The sequence below is a fragment of the Cherax quadricarinatus genome, chromosome 71 (assembly GCF_038502225.1).
Source record: "Cherax quadricarinatus isolate ZL_2023a chromosome 71, ASM3850222v1, whole genome shotgun sequence".
Taxonomy (NCBI): Eukaryota; Metazoa; Arthropoda; class Malacostraca; order Decapoda; family Parastacidae; genus Cherax; species Cherax quadricarinatus.
Genome location: NC_091362.1, coordinates 15,976,430 through 16,002,503, shown reverse-complemented (window position 1 = coordinate 16,002,503; position 26,074 = coordinate 15,976,430). Strand labels below are relative to the sequence as shown.

Sequence of the window (26,074 nt, the reverse complement as noted above, 5' to 3'; positions counted from 1 at the left end):
TGGTAGCCATATCGATGTTGTGTGAGTTTGACCAATGAAGAAGCGTTTGAAATTTTGGTTATGTTGTCAATCGAGGCCCAGGTGTTTTGTTCCTCGACAGAGGTCTTCAGGTCAGCAGTTGATAGGGATGTAATGATCTTGTCCATCCGTTTGACAAAAACAGAAAGTTTCGCCAGCAGGACAGGTGAAGGAGAGACATTGAATGGAGTGTCTCCATTGCGGTGTAAGATAAGATAAGATAAGATTTCGTTCGGATTTTTAACCCCGGAGGGTTAGCCACCCAGGATAACCCAAGAAAGTCAGTGCGTCATCGAGGACTGTCTAACCTATTTCCATTGGGGTCGTTAATCTTGTCCCCCAGGATGCGACCCACACCAGTCGACTAACACCCAGGTACCTATTTGCTGCTAGGTGAACAGGACAACAGGTGAAAGGAAACGTGTCGAAATGTTTCCACCCGCCGGGAATCGAACCCGGGCCCTCCGTGTGTGAAGCGGGAGCTTTAGCCACCAGGCCACCGGGCCTGAATTTTGATGCTTCACTGTCGTCAGTATAGACGACAATAAAGGAATTTGACCAACAAGGAGGTTCTTGCAGCAGCAGCAAGGGCTAGTTTGGTGGAGTCATTTAAGACTCCACTGCCAGTGATGGTGTATAGGTTAAAAATTCCCCTCTCAACGGGGATGGAAGGGAAACTTCCTGAGGTAGAGCGACTGTGACTTGCCAATAACAAGGTCAGCAGTGGTATCCAACACTATATTTACATTACGTTATATATACATTATTAGTATTATTACACTACGTTTTATAAACCCTATTTTATTATTAAATTTTTAAACCAGGAAAATTCTGAAATTTTCCACACCCATTATAGTCACTGAAATTGCTATAACCACCACCATAGTTGCTATAATCACCACTATACTCACTGTAATAATAATTATAGTCACTATAATCACAACAGCCGGTACAGTCACCACCAAAGCCAGTTTAAACTCCTTTATAACCGTTTAATTCCGATTGTCGGTTCAGTTATCATCCAGGATTCTCCGATCAATAATTTCTACACCGACAATGATAATTAGGTTTGATTATAGTCATGTAATGAGTAGGCAACGAACCCAGGGGGTAATTCTGATAATTAGCGCTAATCCGCTAATCAAGTCGTCAGGGGACTTAACTCTCTCTTTAACAGGCATCCACTCGCCTTAATAACTGAAATTTGCCCTCCACTTCCTCGGATCAAACCTTACTGTTTTCCACACACCCATGTCTCTTAAGGGTCATGGGTGTGTGGAAATAATAATAATTATAATAATTATAATAATTATAATAATAATTACAATAATAGGTTCGTTGATTAGTGGGGTTTAAATTATTATAATCATAACTAAGCGCTAAACCCATATGGGCCATAAAGCAATGGAGTTTAAATCCTATCGACCATACAAAGATCATTAAGCTGCAGGAATACTTCAATTCCTAAAATAGTGATTAAAATATCATCATACATTATATAAGCCGATGATGATGATGATAATAATAATAATAATAATAATAATAATAATAATAATAATAATAATAATAATAATAATAATAATAATAATAATAATAATAATAATAATAATAACACTAATATTAATAATAATAACAATAATAATAACAATAATAATAATAACAATACTACTATATTATATTTGCATTCTTTCCTGCTAACTTGTTCTTGTTATAGCTACAGGAAGTATAGCGGCTGGTTGTCATAGCAACAAGTAAAGTTGCCAGTACATATATATTTACCTGCACTAATATTTTTTTTTTTTTGTCTCTCGAAAGCAAACGATAAAAACTTGAATCAAAATTACGTGAATGGGGAAAAAAAATGATACTTTTTTTTTTCCTAATTTTAAATTTTGGTATGAATTTTTGTGGTATTGTATTAGCCATCTGGAGGTAAATTGGAACCCGGTACAGTAACAATTGTCCCAGACAGGACAGTTATACTCAAGTCTAGTCACTTAGATATATTGTTGGGGGCCATGTCAGGAATGCTTTTAGCTATAAATGATTCCCAAGAGAATTCGTCACAAGATAACGTTATCACAAAGGTAGTAACAAACTCTAATGTATAGTTGAAATTATGGCTGCTCCGTTGCTTTAAAAGGGTTCAGGTGGTCTTACCAGGTGTGGATAATAATAACCAGGTGTAACACCTGTGTGCATGTGTTGTCGACGTGGGACCTGTGTATTGAGGAGTGCATTGTGAGTTACAAGTGGACCTGACGGAGGCTGTTGCGGATTTCCTTGTACACTGCAAGTAACCTTGTGAGTAAAGTGCCAACGTTGCAGAGAGCGGCTGCCATGACCTATAAGACGTACAAGGTGAGCACATGAACCATTTGTACGTAAAGTACTCACCTCGTAAAGGTATTCGTGGGTCATACACCATAACACACGAGGGAGATTCTCAAACACATACCTGTGAAATCTACCAGCCGGTGCTGAGAGCTCAGTACGGCGATGATGAGATCGTCAAACATTCCACTATCAACTGAGTAACTACAGGAGATTTAATTTCTTTCCAGCAAGGCTGGAGCTACATATACATGGGAATGTTGTTTTGGAAGGCATATATATCTCCAACATATTTAGTGGAAAGAATGAGGACGTGGCTTGTCTTGCTTGTCTGTGTCGTGCCGAATAGGTAAAATTGGTCAATTAACAAGAACTTATTTAAAATTAAGTCTTTTCTAAAATTTTCTCTTATACGTTTAGATATATATTTTATCATTTATGTAAATGTAAAAATTTATAATTTTGTACCAAAAGAACTTTAGAAAACTTATCAAATCTTATTATAACAAGCGCAATTTAATTTAGCCTAATCCAGCTATATATATTTTATATAAGTTTACAATACTTTAATAATAAACACAATGAAATATATTGTTTTCGTTAGTTTCGGAATGACTTTTGCGCAATTATTGCATACACAAATTTTCGCTTGCCTTATTCGGCAAGAAGAGCGTTGCTATTTAAGCCAAAATCGCAAGTTTTACCTATTCGGCATATATATATATATATATATATATATATATATATATATATATATATATATATATATATATATATATATATATATATGTCGTGCCAAATAGGCAGAACTTGCGATCTTGGCTTAAATAGCAACTCTCATCTTGCCATATAGGACAAGTGAAAATTTGTGTATGCAATAATTTCACCAAAATTATTCTGAACCTACCGAAAAAAATATATTTCACTGTGTTTGTTTAGTATTAAATTACTGTAAACAAATCTAAAATATATTTAGTTGGGTTAGGCTAAAATAAATTGCTCTTGTTATAATAAGGTTAGGTAAGTTTTCTAAGATTCTTTTGGTGCAAAATTAATTTTTTTTACATTAACATTAATAAAAAAATATATCATTAAACGCATAAGAGAAAATTTCAGAAAGGACTTAATTTTAAATGAGTTCTTGCTAATTGACCAGTTTTACATATTCAGCATGACATATATATATATATATATATATATATATATATATATATATATATCTATATATATATATATATATTTTTTTTTTCAACAAGTCGGTCGTCTCCCACCGAGGCAGGGTGACCCACAAAAAAGAAAGAAAATCCCCAAAAAGAAAATACTTTCATCATCATTCAACACTTTCACCACACTCACACATTATCACTGCTTTTGCAGAGGTGCTCAGAATATAACAGTTTAGAAGCATATACGTATAGAGATACACAACATATCCCTCCAAACTGCCAATATCCCAAACCCCTCCTTTAAAGTGCAGGCATTGTACTTCCTATTTCCAGGACTCAAGTCCGACTATATGAAAATAACCGGTTTCCCTGAATCCCTTCACTAAATATTACCCTGCTCACACTCCAACAGATCGTCAGGTCCCAAGTATCATTCGTCTCCATTCACTCCTATCTAACACGCTCATGCACGCTTGCTGGAAGTCCAAGCCCCTCGCCCACAAAACCTCCTTTACCCCCTCTTTCCAACCCTTTCGAGGACGACCCCTACCCCTCTTTCCTTCCCCTATAGATTTATATGCTTTCCATGTCATTCTACTTTGATCCATTCTCTCTAAATGACCAAACCACCTCAACGTGCCGAATAGGCAGAACTTGCGATCTTGGCTTAAATAGCAACGCTCATCTTGCCATATAAGACAAGTGAAAATTTGTGTTTACCTGGAGTTTACCTGGAGAGAGTTCCGGGGGTCAACGCCCCCGCGGCCCGGTCTGTGACCAGGCCTCCTGGTGGATCAGAGCCTGATCAACCAGGCTGTTGCTGCTGGCTGCACGCAAACCAACCTACGAGCCACAGCCCGGCTGGTCAGGAACCGACTTTAGGTGCTTGTCCAGTGCCAGCTTGAAGACTGCCAGGGGTCTGTTGGTAATCCCCCTTATGTATGCTGGGAGGCAGTTGAACAGTCTCGGGCCCCTGACACTTATTGTATGGTCTCTTAACGTGCTAGTGTCACCCCTGCTTTTCATTGGGGGGATGTTGCATCGTCTGCCAAGTCTTTTGCTTTCGTAGTGAGTGATTTTCGTGTGCAAGTTCGGTACTAGTCCCTCTAGGATTTTCCAGGTGTATATAATCATGTATCTCTCCCGCCTGCGTTCCAGGGAATACAGGTTCAGGAACCTCAAGCGCTCCCAGTAATTCAGGTGTTTTATCTCAGTTGTGCGCGCCGTGAAGGCTCTCTGTACCACTCACTTATTTATCCATACCTCACCTATGCTATTTGTGCTTGGGGATCAACAGCAGCAACACACCTAAAGCCAATAATAACCCAACAAAAAGCTGCAGTAAGAATAATCACTAAATCCCATCCCTGGCAGCACACCCCCCCCCACTCTTCAAAGATCTAAACTTACTCCCAGTTCAGTACATCCACACTTACTACTGTGCAATCTATATCTACAGGGCCTTAAACTCTAATATCAACCTTGACCTTAAACGCTTTCTTGATAGTTGTGACAGAACCCACAGGCATAACACCAGAAACAAACATCTCTACGACATTCCCCGTGTCCGACTAAACCTTTACAAAAATTTAATGTATGTCAAAGGCCCTAAAATCTGGAATACCCTACCTGAGAACTCTAGAAATGCAGACACATTCATCACCTTCAAAACTACCATTAGAAAACATCTTATCTCCCTGATACACCCCGTCAACTAACTTCACGAAAACCACCTGGTGGTTCACACTCGCACACTCATTTGACCATAAACAGAAATATTAATCTCAGTCTTAATATAATGAATCCTGTGATACTCCAATACTGAAACTATATACTGTGCCAAAACAAAAGCATTCACACTGCTAAACTCACAAAATAGTATTTAGTCACTTAACCATAATACCAACTTACCTCATAATTTGTAATATTTTACATTTAAGAATAAAACTAAGTATGCCCGAAATGCCTAGCCATGCTAAGCGTTCTAGTGGTACACTCTGTAATCTCAATTTTACTACATGTTAAACCAAACAATAACCAAATTTCTGTAAACTCAGCATTGTAATCCTTATAGAGAATAAACTTTGAATTTGAATTTGAATTTGAATTCTAGGTCGGCAATTTCACCTGCCTTGAAAGGTGCTGTTTAGTGTGCAGCAATATTCCAGCCTGGATAGAACAAGTGACCTGAAGAGTGTATGCAATAATTTCGCCAAAATCATTCTGAACCTAACGAAAAAAATATATTTGATTGTGTTTGTTTAGTACTAAATTATTGTAAACGTTTTTAAAATATATTTAGTTGGGTTAGGCTAAAATAAATTGCTCTTGTTATAATAAGGTTAGGTAAGTTTTCCAAGATTCTTTTGGTGCAAAATTAATTTTTTTTACATTAACATTAATGAAAAAAATATATCTTTAAACGTATAAGAGAAAATTTCAGAAAGGACTTAATTTTAAATGAGTTCTTGCTAATTGACCAGTTTTACATATTCGGCACGACATATATATATATATATATATATATATATATATATATATATATATATATATATATATATATATATATATATATATATATATATATATATATATATAATATATATATAAATATATATATATATATATATATATATATATATATATATATATATATATATATATATTTATATTATCTTATATTTCATATATATATTTTCCAGATAAGATTTGACCGCATCATGAAAACGAAGGCGTATGTGGCAGGTGGATTTAGTCTGGTTGTGTTCCTACTCTGGCTTGGAGTGTGGGTTATACCAGTCGACAAATTCCACACCGTCTCTATAAATGCGTTGCCGCCACTGACAGACAGACCTGAGATACAGCTCAACACCGGTCGTATCCGCGGAGTTAAGGAAGAGGTGGACAAGGGAAGATTCGTCTATCTCTTCAGGGGAATTCCTTATGCCAAGCCACCAGTAGGAGAGCTCAGGTTCAAGGTGAGGTCTAGTAAGCATACCCAGGTAACAGATTACATTAGTTTAGGTAAGGTTCGTCAGGAAACAGAACAAGTGTTTCCTGACGCGGGTCTTAAATCATGACCCGCCGTTGGAGCTTTTGGTCAACTGACCGAGGCCTTCTGGCTTACCGGTCCACCCCTTTAAAAATTATGGTCAGTTATGTTTTTATAGATTACATGTAAATGTGATATCCTGGCTTAGGCTTTTTTTGCAATCCTCATACTCTTTTTCTAACGAGGGTCACAAAGAATCATACATAAACCTTGCCCATATATCTCAAATGATAGGCTTGTATATCTGCTATAATTTCCTTATATTTCTATAAGAGCGTATAAATTATATAAAAAAAATCACATCGGTAAACTTTGATTTTTTTTTTCGTCACTGAAACACCGCTCGTATACCTAAACAATCTTTAAAAATATTTATTATAAGTATGAAAGTATATGGCATTCTATACAATTTATATTCCTTATCATTCCCAATATTGTTAATATTAACCCAATTTGTTTCATGTAGAACGAGTACTTCCATATATCCTCTTTTCCATATGTCGAGGATGAAATTGAATCTGTGCACTTCGTTGCAGGAGTCGGAATCCACCTACTATTTTTTTCCAGTGTTCTGTCCAGTCATTCTTATTGCATTTTTAATTTATTGTAGTGGCAGAGGCGCCTTCCTTTTATTCTATTTTCTCGTCAGTAGACTCGTTAAAAGTTTATGGCCTTCAAAACAAAGGGTGCCTTGGTACCAGTAAATGGCTCTTTATCCAGGGTACTGGAGCTGCCCTCTCCTTCCTCGGACCAACCTTGTTTACCTTCTATTTAACAGGTGCTGTATGGTATTTACCGGTTTAGAATTTATCTAAAATATAATTACGAAGAATCCTTGTTATGTGCCATAATGATACTAGTTTCTACCTGTAGTGGTTTTATTATCATATATTTTCGCCTTATTGCAAAATTGTCACAATAAATTGCATAGACCTTATTAGTTCAGCCTCCTGAGGAAAATAAAGTTATTCTTTTTGAAATTAAATAAATGTTTATTTAAGACAGTGTACAATGGGTTTTAGACAAATGTACTCTTTTTACAATGGTTTAATTAAATAATGTGATATTTAAGGGCACATCAGTATTATGAACATTCATATATAGCACATTGCACAGATTTAAGCTTGCAACTACTGTGTGGCCGATGAAACCAGCGTGTCTTATAGTTAATCTTTTCTGTGTAATCTGCAAAGTGTACATACATGCTCTCATCTTACATTGTAAATAAGTGCATCTCTCCCCACATGATTAGGCTCCGGTGGCACCCGAGTCATGGACTGGAGTGAGAGAATGTTCCAAGTGGGCTCCTGTATGTCCTCAGGACACGTATGGGAGTGAAGATTGTCTCTACCTCAACGTTTTCACACCGTATTACCAGGTACTCTGAGATGCACTCAGGAAGAGTGGTAGTACTAAGACCTGGTGCAGGTAATTGCTTTCAGCTGAGGCACTGTAATTTACATTTTTTTTAGTCATTATTTTAGTAATGAAACTAAGTTGGTCTGATCTTAGCCATCTCCTTATCTCTTACTGCCTTAACCTGACCTAGTTTACATTATCTCCCACTGCCTTAACCTGATCTTGATTATATTATCTCCCACGGCCTTGACCTTACCTCTCACTTAGAGATCCGTTTAAGGTGGAATGTGGAAAATATTATGCAAAACATAATGTTACCCAGTAATCTTACACTAATATTTCCCATGGTAAACGGGATAGATGTGTGTAATTCGTGTTCATCCACTGAGACGGTGGCCATGAAAGGTATTCATACGAAAAGCTGATAACAGCAATCTCCTTTTAGGGTGATAAACATCTTGTTCACCTTTACAGATAGGTGACAAACTGGCTAATGAATACAGGTTGGTCTAAGTACCTGTCACGGAATCATTAAGTCTTTCAGCTTAAAGAGAGACAGGGGGAACTGTTTTTTGACTGTTACACTAAAAGTTGACCAAGTCGTTAATATCCTCGCATGTATTCTAATATATACAAATTAAGAGCATCATTTCTTCCCCATGAAACTATTGAAAACGAATTATCGTAACAAATAATCGACTATAAATAGCCTAGGTACCAGTGAATAATAATTCTGACCTTTTAAGAGCTCTATGTAAGGCGTTATAGGCTTTACCAATATAATGCAAAGGACCATCACTGAGACTAGGATATTTATTATATTTGCTGCCCAGTAGCGCCATAATTAATGAGCTGTCGGCGGGTTGCTGAGAGTAGGATGTAGGATATTATATCTAATACCTTTAATGCTAAGGACGAATTAAGTATGCTCCCTGAATATAGCATCCCCAATAGACTGTTCTTAATGAATGAGGTATCCTCAGTGAATTAAGTATCCTCATTCAGTTCTCAGTGAATTTAGTATCCACAGTGATTTATCCTCACTATATTAATAAGTTTCCAATGAATAACCGAGGTGTGGAAAATACTGTATATATTTCCCAGAAATACAGTAGTTATATGTAAATAGATGGCCATACTGTATTTAATAATATTTATGCCATAAAAAACGGGAAGCTGCGCCTGCGCAGGAGTCGCCATTGTTGTTTGAATTTGGATTAGAAACGTTGGTGTAATGGGAAGAATTTTTCGTGCTCTAGAGGTTAAAATTGGGTTGACACCTCTCAAATAGGAGACGAAATTGTTGGATGTGCATTACTGCATAACTTGAGATATCAGGCGACAGGACAGGACAACTCCAGGAACCTCAGATAAGCTGTCTAATTTATGTTTAAATTCTGGCCAGTAAATATTTCATAAATGTAGGCAAAAGGAGGGGGGGGGGGTCATGTACATGACACATTAATCTCCAGTCAAATTGGTGAGTGATATTAAGATATATTTTCCTTCTGTTATGTATATGTGTGTATATATATAATCATTTATTATTTTTATTATACAGTCCACAAATTTATATATTTACCAGCATTCCTGGTGATGTATATTTTATTTATAATTAATAGGTCCAGAGCAACTTGTGGATATGAGTGGTAGGTATCGAAGGGGGACATTTTTTTGCGACCTAGGTGTCCCAAATTCCTACTTGTCTAACTGCTAAATAATAATTATCTTTGTTCATTTACTGTTATGTACATAATGAATTACATACAGATAAATGCAATTTTCCAAACGAGGTTTAAATTATCTGAATGCTATATTTCATGGTATATAACATTTCTACACATCATTTGTAACCAGTTAATACAGAATCGGAATGAAACTTGGGTTCCAACAAATAGTGAAACAGTGCACGATTATGTATGCTGATTGGTCCTATTAAACAAGGTGTAGTTGATATACTGACCATCACATTCTTATGTACATCTTTTAATGCGGTAATATTTTTGAAGCAGTTAATAGAGAATCTTTCCTATTTACTACATATTATTAATAGTAATGATATTAAGTCTAATATAATAATTTTATATATTACAGGATAGGAAAAGTAAGTTGCCAGTAATTGTGTACATCCATGGAGGATCTTTCTTAGCAGGAGGAACTTCTGGATTTGGGCACTTGCCTCTCCTCACTCAGGATGTGGTGCTCGTCACATTGCAGTACCGGCTGGGAGTCCTTGGTTAGTGTACTTTCCTTAACCTCTTTAATCTGTTTCATTGCAACGTTGCAGTTCCCCCCCCCTCTCTCTCTACCTATTTAATGTGTTCCAGGAGGCAGAAGATAATACAATCCAATTTTACTAAGTGTGAAAGCTCTTTAGAACATAATCTAGGTTAGCCCCTAGTTAATCTCTCAACACTGTTCTGTCACCAGGTCATTATGGCTCAAAGGTGAGTTGAAACACAAGGTAAAATTAATTTTTTCGTGATAAATCAAACACATGTGCAACACTGTGTGGCAAAACGTTTCCACAATAAAGATACCCAAGTGTTGTACATGTGTCTAATTTATCAATCCATCGGTTCTCAGAACCATTTATCCACATAATTTTCTTCATAATTACGAATGAATACACTATTTAAATATATAATACCTCCCTTATTTCATGGACCCATATAAATATCTGATCCTTGTTAGCAATAACATAAGTAGGTTCTTTTAACAGGAGAAAATGAAGTAAATTCAGCAATTAGATAAATATCTATACTACACAGGACAATGAAGAGATCACTTATAGTACATATAATTAATCACTGACGGTACCCTCGTACCGTCATAATTACCTTAGCTCGAGTGCTAACTCACTCACTGAGGTTCGTGGTTCGATCCCCGGTACGGGTGGCAACATTAGGACGTGTTTCCCAAAGACACCTGCTGTCCCTGTTCACCTAGCAGTAAAATGGGTAGCTGGTGTTAGTTGACTGGTGTGGGTCGCATCCTGAGGACAAAAATTTGCCCTAAATGCTCTGCATAACAAGGGACTCTCTATATAATAATATGTAATAATAATAAAATCTTAATTTCTACAAGTACATGTACAAGGTATACAGGCGTAGCTGACATCAGTGGCACACTACTATATAGAAAGTCCCATGTTGTGCAGAGCATTTCGGGCAAATTAGGTCAATATATGTCCCGGGATGCGACGCACACCAGTTGACTAACACCCAGGTACCTATTTTACTGATGGGTGAACATAGACAACCGGTTCAAGGAAACAAGCCCAATGTTTCAACCCTCTCCGGGAATCGAACCCGGAACTCAATGTGTGAAGCGAGAGATTTTGCCACCAGGCCACGGGGCATCAATGATGTCTGGTAGGTCTGCAATACGCTGTACATGTACTTTCAGAAATAAATACTAATATTATAAGTGAGTACATAACATGCATAAAAAATTGACTAATTAAAGTACCTCACAGACCCAGTGAAGGTACAATACACCTTAAGCAGGTACAGGTACATAGCATGATATATTCAAACTGATTAAACACATCACAAAGTTAACTGTATTAGTGGGGCCCAGTAGAAGTGCCGTAACTCAACATAATCACAGTAGAATATAAACAATTTAAGCATTCTCTCGTCTCATCTGTTAACCAGTCATAACCTCGTGTGCGTGAAAGGTGAACGAATTAGAATCCGGGATCCCGGGCGACAGGAAGGGAGTGGTGATACACCTTCTCTCCCCAACAATGTAACTTAACGACCCACGATTACAAACAAACCACGGAACGGGTAGGTTTTGAACCAATGGCAAATGAGTCTTAAAACTTCAGGCCAATGCCTAAGCCACTCGGCTAGCTGGCTACAATGGCTTACGCACTGACCTGGAGTTTTACGACTTACTCGCCATGGGTTTAAACCCCACCCGTTCCGTGGTTTAATGACATTAAATACAAATATAAAATACAAACAATAAATGATGAACAAATAGACAATAATAGACATCATAATATAAACACGGAGAGGTCTTTGTTATTAACTCCTACACCGTAGTAAAATATTAAGCTCTTATGTTTTACTCTTGTTAAATTTAGGTTATATTTAATATCAAAGTTAACTTTACAGGTGTACCTGTCAAATGATGAATCCAATTTTCTAAGGTACATCACTTCTCTGCAAGTTTCGGTGTTTTCTTTCACTTCTTATTCTCTTCTCATTTCTTTTCTTTTGCTATATAGCCCTTGTAGTTTAGCGCTTCTTTTTTATTATAATAATAATTTCTTTTCTTTTTCCTTCCTTTACTTGCTATGCTCATGCATCTCGTGTTATCTCTATTTATATAGTTTCAAACTTCTTTATATCACACTAGACCCTTCAAACGGGGTTGCCTTGAGACAGGCGGAGTTTTTTTTTTTATTCAAGGAATAGGAAACAGTCTTTCTTACCTCGAATCAAATCAGATTATTTCTCATTCCCCATGTTCTGTATGACCCATACGGGTTTACCACTTCTCCATGAATATATCTTACAGCGGAGCCTATATCTTTGGTATTTTTCTCGTGAATTTGTTATTTCTAGGTGATTAACATCATTCAAAAATTTCTGTAGCATATACGCATATCTCAGAAGAATTGACCAGTTGCCATAAATTAAAAAAAAAAGTAGAAATACTCACTAACAGAATAAAATAATTGTCCGTGAAGCCTAGGAGATAAAAGCTTTTAAAGATATTTGAGAAATCCAACATGTCTTCCAAATCATGCTGACGCGAGGTTCTCATCCTTCAGGTTTTCTGTCGACGGAAGACCAAGTGCTGCCGGGAAACCTGGGTCTCCAGGACCAGCTTCTCGCCCTCGTCTGGGTCAGGGACAACATCGCTCGCTTCGGTGGTGACAGCGAGAAAGTGACTATCCTTGGTAGCAGTGCTGGAGCTGCCTCGGTACATCTCTTGATGTTCAACCCTCACGCTAAAGGTTCGTCAGTTATAATCTAACAGTTATAATTATAGCCATAATTTTTAAAGGGGTGGACTGTTAAGCCAGCGGAAGGCCTCAGTCAGATGACCAAAACCTCCGGCTACCTAACCTAACCTAAAGGTAGTCAGGGATGACAAGATTTTTTTTTTTGGGGGGGAGGCGATATTATTTCTTCTTCATATTATTATTTATGAGTGGCATAGAATAACATTAACATAATTATAGTAAAAACGAATGTTTAACCCTTATGGGTAATAAGAAATTATTTTTGAGAAATATACTGGAAATGCTAGAGAGAAAATAGAATTGTCTGTTAAGAGTGAAAGCTGTGAGAGTATGGATAATTATATTTTGAGGAGCAGTTGAATGTAAATGATGAAACTGATGTAGAATTTTCATGATTGGGAGATTAAGTGAGTTTTCCGAGAATGGAAGAGCCGGAAGTGTGACATAGCGAGATACTTGACTTTCACGAAGTGATAAGCCTGAGTAGGTAACTTAGTGCAATGAATAGTGGAGACTAGCCCTCCATCCAGTAACTGTGGCCAGGTGTCTGATTAGCAAGACTTTTGGTGATTGGTCCTGAGTGTGAGAAAATCAGAGGTGATGGATGTGACTAAGACCCCCAGTGACAAAAAATCACTTTGACTTTCGGGGTTATCCTAGGTAATTAACGCGTGTTACTAGGTATGATAATTGTACTTATGTGGACCTGTACCTAAATAAACTTGCTAAGGCTGACATGCTGAAAGTGGACAAATCTGTACATTGTATCTGAGCCTGGACTGTCTCCCGTAGGACTGTTCTCACAAGTCATCATGCAGTCTGGGAGTGCCTTCGACCCCTGGGTAGTCAGAAAAGACCACAAGTCTGTGGCTTTTAGCATCGGACGTATGATGGGATGCCAGACCCCAGACGTCATCTCTGAGAGCAATGATAGTGACAGCGAGGCTCTGCTGAAGTGTCTCAAGAATGTATCGCTGAACGCCCTTGTACCGGCCTTCCTCAACTTTTGCGTAACTCATCCATTTCCACTCTTTTTTTTCCACTTTTTTTGACATGCTTGGTCAGATGTTGGTTCTATACTGGTGCTGCATGCTCCAATATGGGCCTTACATGTATGCCTTATGAAGTGTCTTGAATGACTCCTTGCTTAGGTTCCTGCTAGCCAATTGTTGGCGATTGCATCCTGGGGAATAGGATCAAAGAACATTAATGGAAATAAGCTTCATTGATTGACTTGGAAAATTCAGGGTTAATAATCCGATTAAAGAGCTATTCCCCATACTGGGTTATTAACCCTCTTAATAAATAGTTAGAATAAAGTCTAACATGAATCATGCAGATTATTCAATAATTATATTTAGGAACTTATTAAGGACTCACATTTTTTCACTCACTCTATTTACTCCATATAACTGTATTTTGTGGAAACTAAACACTTATGTACAATCAAGTCATTGAAGAACAGGTTTCAAGACCATCAGCTTTTTTCACTTTCTACCAATGGCGACACGTTTTTAATATCTTGATTGTGCATGTCTTTATCCCCAGTCCCGTCTGTAATAACATGCCATTACTTTTGCAGCTAGGCTTTAAATAAAATATTGCAAGTTCCCAAATGTAAATGTCACTTTGACCTTTCTTTTGGGTTATCCTGGGTAATTTACACATATGTTACTTTGTGCGATAGTTGGAGTCGCCTAAATTTGTGTAACTGTACAAGTGAGTAACAATACGTAAATAAACATGCTGTATCACTTTGTAAATAGAGCAATACACGATTCAGCAAGGTAATGGTTAGTCACAACGCGTTTTCTTTCACTTGTATTATAGAACATGTTGATGGGAATAGTATTACCTATAAAATAAACACAATATCACTGTTTTAGATTAAGTAAATAAATTCATTTAGGTGCCGTTGCGCATTAGTACAGTTACACAAGTTTTAGGTGATTGCAATTGTCTGACGTAGTAATGATTGTTCTGTGGCTTCGTTGGCAACGCTATCGTCTCGCACACTGAGTGTCCGTGGTTCGATCCCCGACACGGTTGGAAATGCTGGGCGTTTCCTTACACCTGTTGTCCCTGTTCACATAGCAGTAAGTAGGTACCTGGGCGTTAGTTGATTTGTGTGGGTCGCATCCTGGGGGACAATTGAAGGACCCTAGTGGAAATAAGGTACAGTCCTCGATGACGCACTGGCTTTCTTTGGTTATCCTGGATAGCTAACCCTACGGGTGTAAAATCCTAACAAATTTGATCTCAACATGTGTGTAAGATACCAAGGATAGCTCATAAAAAGGTCACATTGTTAGATTTTGGGGGCAGAACTGCATTATTACGAAATTAAAACTGACAGAAGTTACAGGTATGACCCCTAAAAGATTAAAGTTTTAACGTAATAATATGATTAGATTTATGGAGAGGCGCTAAACCCTTAGGGAACATATCACCTATGGAATGGGATTCTATGAGGTTTGATCTCAGGTAAGTCAATAAGATTATTTAGGTACAGGTACACATAAGTACAATTCTCATACCTAGTAATATATGTGTAAATTACCTAGGATAACCCTAGTCTTCAGTCGGACAATATATACACTATCAGCAGCTTTCAGCTATTTTCCATATTTCATTATCTACCTACTGTCAATCAAAATATTGAGAACTGACCAATGCCCGTGGCTGCTTTTTTGAGTTCCCTCTTTACTACTACTACTACTACTACTACTAATAATAATAATAATAATAATAATAATAATAATAATAGAGCAACTTTTCCTCTACGTTGGACTGGATTAAAAGGTAGATGGGATACAAGGAGAATAGAAGCATCAGGGAAGAGAGAGGTGAAGGTTTATAAACTAAAAGAGGAGGCAGTTAGGGTAAGATATAAACAGCTATTGGAGGATAGATGGGCTAATGAGAGCATAGGCAATGGGGTCGAAGAGGTATGGGGTAGGTTTAAAAATGTAGTGTTAGAGTGTTCAGCAGAAGTTTGTGGTTACAGGAAAGTGGGTGCAGGAGGGAAGAGGAGCGATTGGTGGAATGATGATGTAAAGAGAGTAGTAAGGGAGAAAAAGTTAGCATATGAGAAGTTTTTACAAAGTAGAAGTGATGCAAGGAGGGAAGAGTATATGGAGAAAAAGAGAGAAGTTAAGAGAGTGGTGAAGCAATGTAAAAAGAGAGCAAATGAGAGAGTGGGTGAGATGTTATCAACAAATTTTGTTGAAAATAAGAAAAAGTTTTGGAGTGAGATTAACAAGTTAAGAAAGCCTAGAGAACAAATGGATTTGTCAGTTAAAAATAGGAGAGGAGAGTTATTAAATGGAGAGGTAGAGGTATTGGGAAGATGGAAGGAATATTTTGAGGAATTGTTAAATGTTGATGAAGATAGGGAAGCTGTGATTTCGTGTATAGGGCAAGGAGGAATAACATCTTGTAGGAGTGAGGAAGAGCCAGTTGTGAGTGTGGGGGAAGTTCGTGAGGCAGTAGGTAAAATGAAAGGGGGTAAGGCAGCCGGGATTGATGGGATAAAGATAGAAATGTTAAAAGCAGGTGGGGATATAGTTTTGGAGTGGTTGGTGCAATTATTTAATAAATGTATGGAAGAGGGTAAGGTACCTAGGGATTGGCAGAGAGCATGCATAGTTCCTTTGTATAAAGGCAAAGGGGATAAAAGAGAGTGCAAAAATTATAGGGGGATAAGTCTGTTGAGTGTACCTGGTAAAGTGTATGGTAGAGTTATAATTGAAAGAATTAAGAGTAAGACGGAGAATAGGATAGCAGATGAACAAGGAGGCTTTAGGAAAGGTAGGGGGTGTGTGGACCAGGTGTTTACAGTGAAACATATAAGTGAACAGTATTTAGATAAGGCTAAAGAGGTCTTTGTGGCATTTATGGATTTGGAAAAGGCGTATGACAGGGTGGATAGGGGGGCAATGTGGCAGATGTTGCAAGTGTATGGTGTAGGAGGTAGGTTACTGAAAGCAGTGAAGAGTTTTTACGAGGATAGTGAGGCTCAAGTTAGAGTATGTAGGAAAGAGGGAAATTTTTTCCCAGTAAAAGTAGGCCTTAGACAAGGATGTGTGATGTCACCGTGGTTGTTTAATATATTTATAGATGGGGTTGTAAGAGAAGTAAATGCGAGGGTCTTGGCAAGAGGCGTGGAGTTAAAAGATAGAGAATCACACACAAAGTGGGAGTTGTCACAGCTGCTCTTTGCCGATGACACTGTGCTCTTGGGAGATTCTGAAGAGAAGTTGCAGAGATTGGTGGATGAATTTGGTAGGGTGTGCAAAAGAAGAAAATTAAAGGTGAATACAGGAAAGAGTAAGGTTATGAGGATAACAAAAAGATTAGGTGATGAAAGATTGAATATCAGATTGGAGGGAGAGAGTATGGAGGAGGTGAACGTATTCAGATATTTGGGAGTGGACGTGTCAGCGGATGGGTCTATGAAAGATGAGGTGAATCATAGAATTGATGAGGGAAAAAGAGTGAGTGGTGCACTTAGGAGTCTGTGGAGACAAAGAACTTTGTCCTTGGAGGCAAAGAGGGGAATGTATGAGAGTATAGTTTTACCAACGCTCTTATATGGGTGTGAAGCGTGGGTGATGAATGTTGCAGCGAGGAGAAGGCTGGAGGCAGTGGAGATGTCATGTCTGAGGGCAATGTGTGGTGTGAATATAATGCAGAGAATTCGTAGTTTGGAAGTTAGGAGGAGGTGCGGGATTACCAAAACTGTTGTCCAGAGGGCTGAGGAAGGGTTGTTGAGGTGGTTCGGACATGTAGAGAGAATGGAGCGAAACAGAATGACTTCAAGAGTGTATCAGTCTGTAGTGGAAGGAAGGCGGGGTAGGGGTCGGCCTAGGAAGGGTTGGAGGGAGGGGGTAAAGGAGGTTTTGTGTGCGAGGGGCTTGGACTTCCAGCAGGCATGCGTGAGCGTGTTTGATAGGAGTGAATGGAGACAAATGGTTTTTAATACTTGACGTGCTGTTGGAGTGTGAGCAAAGTAACATTTATGAAGGGATTCAGGGAAACCGGCAGGCCGGACTTGAGTCCTGGAGATGGGAAGTACAGTGCCTGCACTCTGAAGGAGGGGTGTTAATGTTGCAGTTTAAAAACTGTAGTGTAAAGCACCCTTCTGGCAAGACAGTGATGGAGTGAATGATGGTGAAAGTTTTTCTTTTTCGGGCCACCCTGCCTTGGTGGGAATCGGCCGGTGTGATAATAATAAAAATAAAAAATAATAATAGAGCAACTTTTCCTCTACCTTTGTTAAATAGATGAAAAGAATAAGTATACATATATGTAAATATACATAATAACATTCTTCAGGATACACATACAGATCTCTTATACACCGCACATTTCTATTTTTAGTTTGTGTCATGTTTCACTTCTGTATGGCAAAAAAAATATTTTGTAATGGTAAACAGGTTTGGAATGGGCTTCCGTGGGTGGCAGTACCTCGGGTTGACCATGACTACCTGCCTGACGATCCTGCCAAGCTCCTACGAGAAGGAAGGTTCCATAAGGTACCCATGATCAGCGGTGTCAACCAGCATGAAGGCATATTTGTAACTAGAGGTTAGTAGTTGTGGTAGTAGTGGTGGTGGTAGTTTATTCTTTAAGAAAAGCATAGTGTCTCCTGACACAGCCTACCCCAGCTTTTTTTTTTATCCCCTTACATAAAACCATTGATCACTACCAAGTTGTATCTCCCGTGATGACGATAGCCTTACGGGTATCTTTCAGTTTAAGTTATTTAATATCTTTATTATGTACCCCATACCCATCCTGTGGGCGGTAATCAGAGGATTACAGAGGCACATAATGGGTCCAGGGACTGAGCCGCAAAGTTTTGATAGCTGAGCAAGTTACAGTGGTAATGAACTATTTCTTGAACATTTCTGAGTAAGTTGTCTCTGAATTCATTAATTTTTATCGTATTCCAGCAGATTAGGACGCAAGCTGTGACAACGGTACGGGTACACTTTACATTTTTTCCTTACATCGGATTCCTTTATTAGTACTCTGATATATTTCCACAGCCATCACCAACTCGCAGAAAGTACGGGATGAACTGATTCATAAGTTCCAGGAGGTGGGGCCGAAAGCGGCGCTGCTGTTCCAGGATGGGAGGCGGTCACTCACACTGGCCAGACTCGCCTTCCAGCACTACGTCGGGGGAGTGAAGGCCGACCCAGACGACAGTGAAGCTCTCGAAAAGGTGCGGGTCTTGTATTTTAAACAGACAACTTTATTTCTGTAAAGTGAAGCACAGTATGCAGTTTAATCTCTTAGTGACATGTATAAACTACGTTATGGGAAGCTCCTTGTTATTTAATCTCTACAGGTTTAGCGCTTCCCAGTGAGTATACTAATATTTATCTAGTTTTTTTTTTTTAAACTTTAGTCTATTCAGATTCACTATTACACGATCTTGATTAAGATTTATCCTTTTAATAACAAATGGAGTATGCTGACTTAAAGTGAATAAAAGACATATTACAAAACAATTTTTTTATTGATGCAATGTTTTAGAGCTTAATTAGCTGAGGATAAAGCTCTACCCAGGGAGACACATTACTAGATAAAAGCTTATTCTGCAGTGTGTCATTTTTTTTTTATTATCGTTGGCAGTACATCATCTGGATCCTAAGAGTTAACAGACGATTATTTTTCTTGCAGTTATTCGGTGATCGTTTCTTTAACATTGGTCACGACGAGACTTGGTTGTCCACCAGTAAGCAGCAGCAGCAGCCAGTCTTCACCTATATGTTTAAACACCATTACCAAGGCAGTACTTGTGAGTATGGAAAACTGGAATAAAGGCAAGATTAAAGTCACTGTAGGCTTAGTTTGATAGTTTTATTAGGCATCCCATACCCATCCTTCGAGAGGTAGTCACCCTATACTCATCCTATGAGTTGGTAGGCGTAAGATTAAAGAGACATTCGTAGGTTCAGGGACTGGACATCATGTCTGTGTAGCCCATGGGCACGCGTAGGCTACAAAGGTATAAACTTTTGCATTGTATTCAATGTACAAGTCCCATCAGGGTCATATTAAAAGGATATATTCAGTTATTGAAAGCATTTAAGTTTAGATTCAGCATTTGGAGCCTTTTCATGTATGTATGTGTGTGTGTGTGTAATTTCCCGTTTGAAATTATTTGGTTTTGTGGGCATTGAGCTTTAGCTCTTGGTCCTGCCTTTCAACATGCAACTGAATGACGTGAAACAGTTTAGTCATAACAACATTCGATCTGTGTGATGTGGAAATGTGAATATACTTTGATCACTCGATCCTAGTGGCTTTCCATAATCAGTTTTCTCTATATCTGAACCCCTCAAGGAAGGTTCCTTGATGTTGGTGAGGGGCTCTTGATTTAGGGAATTGGATCTGTGCTCCAGTTCCCCGAATTAAGCCTGAATGCCTTCCACAACCCCCACTAGGCGCTGTATAATCCTCCGGGTTTAGCGCTTCCCCCTTGATTATAATAATAATAATCTATATCTGAAGGGTTCATGATGCGAGGAATTGGGGCTTCCCTCTCCTGAACAGTGTGTATGCATGTATGTATGTATATATGTATTTTTTTTTTCAACAAGTCGGCCGTCTCCCACCGAGGCAGGGTGACCCAAAAAAGAAAGAAAATCCCCAAAAAGAAAATACTTTCATCATTCAACACTTTCACCACACTCACACATTATCACTGCTTTTGCAGAGGTGCTCAGAATACAACAGTTTAGAAGCATATACGTATAAAGATACACAACATATCCCTCCAAACTGCCAATATCCCAAAGTGCAGGCATTGTACTTCCCATTTCCAGGACTCAAGTCCGACTATATGAAAATAACCGGTTTCCCTGAATCCCTTCACTAAATATTACCCTGCTCACACTCCAACAGATCGTCAGGTCCCAAGTATCATTCGATCATTCGTCTCCATTCACTCCTATCTAACACGCTCATGCACGCTTGCTGGAAGTCCAAGCCCCTTGCCCACAAAACCTCCTTTACCCCCTCTTTCCAACCCTTTCGAGGACGACCCCTACCCCTCCTTCCCCCGCGGCCCGGTCTGTGACCAGGCCTCCTTAGGTCAGTGTCCCAGGATGCGACCCACACCAGTCGACTAACACCCAGGTACCCATTTTACTGATGGGGAACATAGACAACAGGTGGAAAGAAACACGTCCAATGTTTCTACTCTGGCTGGGAATCGAACCCAGGCCCTCACCGTGTGAAGCGAGAGCGTTAACCACCAGGCCACCAGAGCCGGAAGCTGGAAGTCCAAGCCCCTCGCCCACGAAACCTCCTTTATATATATTTATATATATATATATATATATATATATATATATATATATATATATAATGTGTGTGTGTGTGTATACTCACCTAGTTGAGGTTGCAGGGGTCGAGTCTGAGCTCCTGGCCCCGCCTCTTCACAGGTCGCTACTAGGTCACTCTCCCTGAACCGTGAGCTTTATCATACCTCTGCTTAAAGCTATGTATGGATCCTGCCTCCACTACATCGCTTCCCAAACTATTCCACTTACTGACTACTCTGTGGCTGAAGAAATACTTCCTAACATCTCTGTGATTCATCTGTGTCTTCAACTTCCAACTGTGTCCAATCTCTGGAACATCCTGTCTTTGTCCACCTTGTCAATTCCTCTCAGTATTTTGTATGTCGTTATCATGTCCCTCCTATCTCTCCTGTCCAGTGTCGTCAGGTTGATTTCCCTTAACCTCTCCTCGTAGGACATACCTCTTAGCTCTGGGACTAGTCTTTTTGCAAACCTTTGCACTTTCTCTAGTTTACGTGCTTGGCTAGGTGTGGGTTCCAAACTGGTGCCGCATACTCCAATATGGGCCTAACGTACACGGTGTACAGGGTCCTGAACGATTCCTTAGTAAGATGTCGGAATGCTGTTCTGAGGTTTGCTAGGCGCCCATATGCTGCAGCCGTTATTTCGTTGATGTGCGCTTCAGATGTGCCTGGTGTTATACTCACCTGAAGTGTGTGTGCGTGTGTGTATGTATTATGTATGCATTGCATGTATGTATTTATGTATGCATTGCATGTATGTATTTATGTATGCATTGTATGTATGCATTTATGTATGCACTGCATGTATGCATTTATGTATGCACTGCATGTATATATTTATGTATGCATTGCATGCATGTATTTATGTATGCATTACATGTATGTATATAGTATGTATGTTATGCATGTATGTATATAGTATGTATGCTATTCATGTATGTATGGCATGTATGTATGAATTACAGTAATACATTATTGACTTATTAGCAAATCATTATTCTTATATTAATTACTACTAGTACTAGTAAGTTAATAATAATATTACTATTGTTATTACTAATAATAGGAATAACAATAGGTGGGGGTTTTCCTACACTGCCACTTTGTCTCGGGGTATAACCTGATGAACCATATTTTCCACAGATGTTACCCACAGCAGTGAGACGCATTATGTCTTTTGGAGCCCTGAGGGCCCATCATTCCCCAAGAAAAGTGACGAGGCTCGAGTCAGTTTATTAATTAGCAAGCTCTGGGCCAATTTCGCTGCCACTGGGTTAGTCACTGGGCTTTAGTAGTAGTAGATATAAAGATGTACAATACCAACAAGTAACAGTAATGAGGTTATGTAAACTGTTCATTACGTTTTTAATGTTAATGTTTTGGTCCTGAACCTGTGATCACCCTAAATGTGACGCATTTTCCTCAAATTGTTGGTAATCACTGTAGTCTTACTGCAATACACGTTAAGACTGGTAATGAATATTTAATTTGGTAACACAGTATGTACGTATTAAAATAACGTGTATTACCAAAACATATAAAAATAAAATGAATTTCAAGGTCAATAGTGAAGAAAAGACACGCTGTAAAATAAGCTTTTATGGAGGCAGCGTTTCGCTATTTACTAGGATTTATCAAGACATGACTTGATAATACACAAATAACCCCCACATAGAAGAAATTTATGATGGCTTTTCAGTCTGACTTGGACCATAAACTAGTCACACACAAGCACAAAGGGAAGAGAGCAGTATATATAGGTACAAGTTTTCTTCTAGGTGTGGGTTATTTGTGTATTGTTCCATCCACTGTTAGATGCCCTTTTATTCTTCATGTCTTGACAAGTCTGTAGCGTAAAACGTGACTCAATAAATCTGTCCCAATAAATGTTTGTTCTTCAATGTGTTTTTTTTCTTTTAGTGGACTTTGTTCAAGAGCTAAGTCTGTGTTCATTGCAGGGACCCAACACCAGATGACTCCTTAGGCTTCAAGTGGCTTCCTGCTTCTCCCAAGAACACCCACCATCTTGCTATTAACACCACGCCAACCATGGAGAGTGACACCAGAGCTGAGGTATGAATGACACCCGAACCAACCTGATAAAGCTCTACAAAAAGTTAAACATCTTCACGATTAAAGTGTGTTCTGCATCTTTTCATCTAATCCCCTTCTCTACTTTCCCCAGGCTCGTCAGTTCTGGTTCTCACTGCCTACAAGGCACAACAAACTTCTTTACCCAGAGAGGAAAGAACAGTACCTCACTTTCTTTGACGACCTTAAGAACACTCCCAGCAACAAGCTGTGAGGGAGACAGAACACTCCCAGCAACAAGCTGTGAGGGAGACAGAACACTCCCAGCAACAAGCTGTGAGGGAGACAGAACACAACATCAAGAACACTTCCAGAAACAAGCTGAGGGAGACAGAACACAACCTCAAGAACACTCCCAGCAACAAGAGAACACGACCTCCTTAACACAGCAGCCAGCTGTTAGTCAACAAGGTTAACATATGCAAATCAAACCATAAAGTGACTATAAAATTAATTTTCATGAAAATATTGGTGCTGGGAATACATATACATATTTTTACTGTAAAGAAATTATCTTTACTTGTGAGGGGCTTTTGATCCAAGGAATTACATTTCACAGCCCCTCCCTTGGACTGAACCTGGTTTACTTCACATTCCCCAAGCTCTGTATGACCCCTTACAGCTTTAGCTCTTCCCCTTAATATAATTGTAATTATTATTATAATCAAAACTAAGTGCTAAACCCATAGGGGTTTAGCACTTAGTTTTGATTATAATAATAATTACAATTTGTAAAAACTGCAACATTGACACTGGTGATAAAAAAAAGTAAGCCAATGTCAGTAAAAGAAATAATAATAATATAATCAGAACTAAGCACTAAACCCACAAGGGTCATCAGTACAGTAAGAACAATTATAGTGAACAAACTAATCCAACATTAAGGTATATAATAATGAACAGAAAACTCCAGCAATGAAAGTTCAGTGAACAAACAGCTAGAGCAACAAGCAGTACTGCTCAATGGAACTCAAACAATAACCTACACAACAGACTTATCCAGAGGCAAATTACATGACAAAAATCTCTCCAGTCCACTGTAAAACTAACATTAACTGCCAAAAAAAAAAAAATCGAATGCTGGCTGGAGAAGAAATATTTTGCTGCGAAATTTCATGGATCCCTTGTAATAACAGTTCATCCCCTTTCCTGTCCTCCGAGGGGTCCGCCACCCACATTTTGGGAACCAATGCTCTGATGAATAGAATGGGATGGATGTGCTGCTAGATGAATGGGTTTGTAGCATTACCTGCCTTAGATAGTTGTGGTGGCGAGTCTTCGTAGGTGGTGGATGGCAGTGAGAGTTCCAAACCTATGCATGCACACCTAAATGTCACCCATCTCTGTAAAAACATGTGCCATGCTGAAATAAATAACCTTTAATCTGGTAATGCTGATGACTAATATAAAAAAATATATTTGAAATTAGAAGTCAGGTAGAGGCACGACACCCACACACATAAATCAGACTTTTCATTATGAATAATGGACTTTAGATAACTGTGTGTATGTGTGTGTTCCTACCTATTTGTGGTTGCAGGGGTTGATCCACAGCTTCTGGCCCCATTGTGTATGTGTGTGTGATGCAAATGAAATTTGGTGTTGCATAGGTCTTTCATATTTAATGCAGCATGTCATGACAGGCATATCCTAGTCTATGGCCACTACTAATAGTTACGTTAACAGCAGGTGAAGGGCTCTTGATCCAAGGAGTTGGTCTTTCTTCCTTGGATTGAATCTAAAAGCCTCTCATTCCCCAGGCACTATATAACCCACATGCATTTAACACTTGCTCCTCAATAAAAGCAACAGGATCTCTTTCACTACACTGATAAATAAGATAGTCACCTTTCCTTCGTTAATTGTTTCACCTCCCATAATTGAGCAAGATGTGCAGGTTGTCAGCCCTAAGGATAGATGTAATCAACTGTAATGAAAATCTTTGTGCTGCTAATTAATCATTAATAGGTTTAGTATTTCTTTTTATTATAATAATAATTACTTTCATAGGTAGAATTTCATTTTGTGTAATTATCTCAGGCTGGTATATGAAACCTGATCTAGTCAATAGTATTGTTATATGTGGATCAAGACATTTATGTACAGTTCAGGACATTTATTAGAGGAAATGTTTCACCACAAGTGACTTCTTCAGTATTGTTATAGCTGTTAACCTACATTAATAAAGAGATAATGGATATCAGTGATGTCATTAACCATGTAAAATTCAAAGAATGCAAGCCAGATATGCAGTGCCTTTATCTAACAGCATTAGTTATGTAGTTAGAGGTAAAGTTGTTTGTGAGACAAGAATGGCTTGTGGTGCCCAAGACAACCGATTCAAAATGCTGGAGGTAGGTGACCAAGGGTGTAATAATTTCTACTGCCAAAAGAATTTTTAATTTTAAAGCTAACAGATGCACATGTACACATATTAGAAATGGTTTATATGTATATACGTATATATATATAACTCTTACCTCTCACAGAAAGCCATTATAGTTACAACTGATGGGCAAACTCGGTGGGACTTTAAAATATGTCAAGGTAACAATGATTTCTAAAGCTAGGCTTCAGCTAAATGTTTTGTTCAAGGGATTTCAGTCTTTCTTCGTATGAAAGATTTGAGCTTCTAGAATGTACGTTGAGGTATGCGAGGCTGAGATATAAATATGGTTCTGAGGACATCCCTTCAAGAAAGAATGCAAAATAACCGATTCAAATTG

At 38.5% G+C, this 26,074-nt stretch overlaps 1 protein-coding gene across 3 annotated transcripts; it reads left to right on the top strand.

The window, feature by feature from the left end:
- Window positions 1-1,987: 1,987 nt before the first annotated feature.
- Window positions 1,988-25,583, top strand: LOC128700430 (pyrethroid hydrolase Ces2a-like). Of its 3 annotated transcripts, none has more exons than XM_070100059.1 (12): window positions 1,988-2,105; window positions 6,221-6,496; window positions 7,823-7,948; window positions 10,024-10,165; window positions 12,719-12,904; window positions 13,706-13,923; window positions 18,352-18,502; window positions 18,967-19,145; window positions 19,607-19,724; window positions 22,401-22,530; window positions 23,216-23,330; window positions 23,443-25,583. In XM_070100059.1, the coding sequence occupies exons 1-12, from the start codon at window positions 2,037-2,039 to the stop codon at window positions 23,560-23,562; spliced, it is 1,830 nt and encodes a 609-aa protein (XP_069956160.1). In that variant the 5' UTR covers window positions 1,988-2,036; the 3' UTR covers window positions 23,563-25,583. The 3 variants fall into 3 exon arrangements, with proteins under 3 accessions (XP_069956160.1, XP_069956161.1, XP_069956162.1); XM_070100060.1 differs by lacking the exon at window positions 1,988-2,105 and adding an exon at window positions 2,157-2,379; XM_070100061.1 differs by lacking the exon at window positions 1,988-2,105 and adding an exon at window positions 2,158-2,322.
- Window positions 25,584-26,074: the final 491 nt, after the last annotated feature.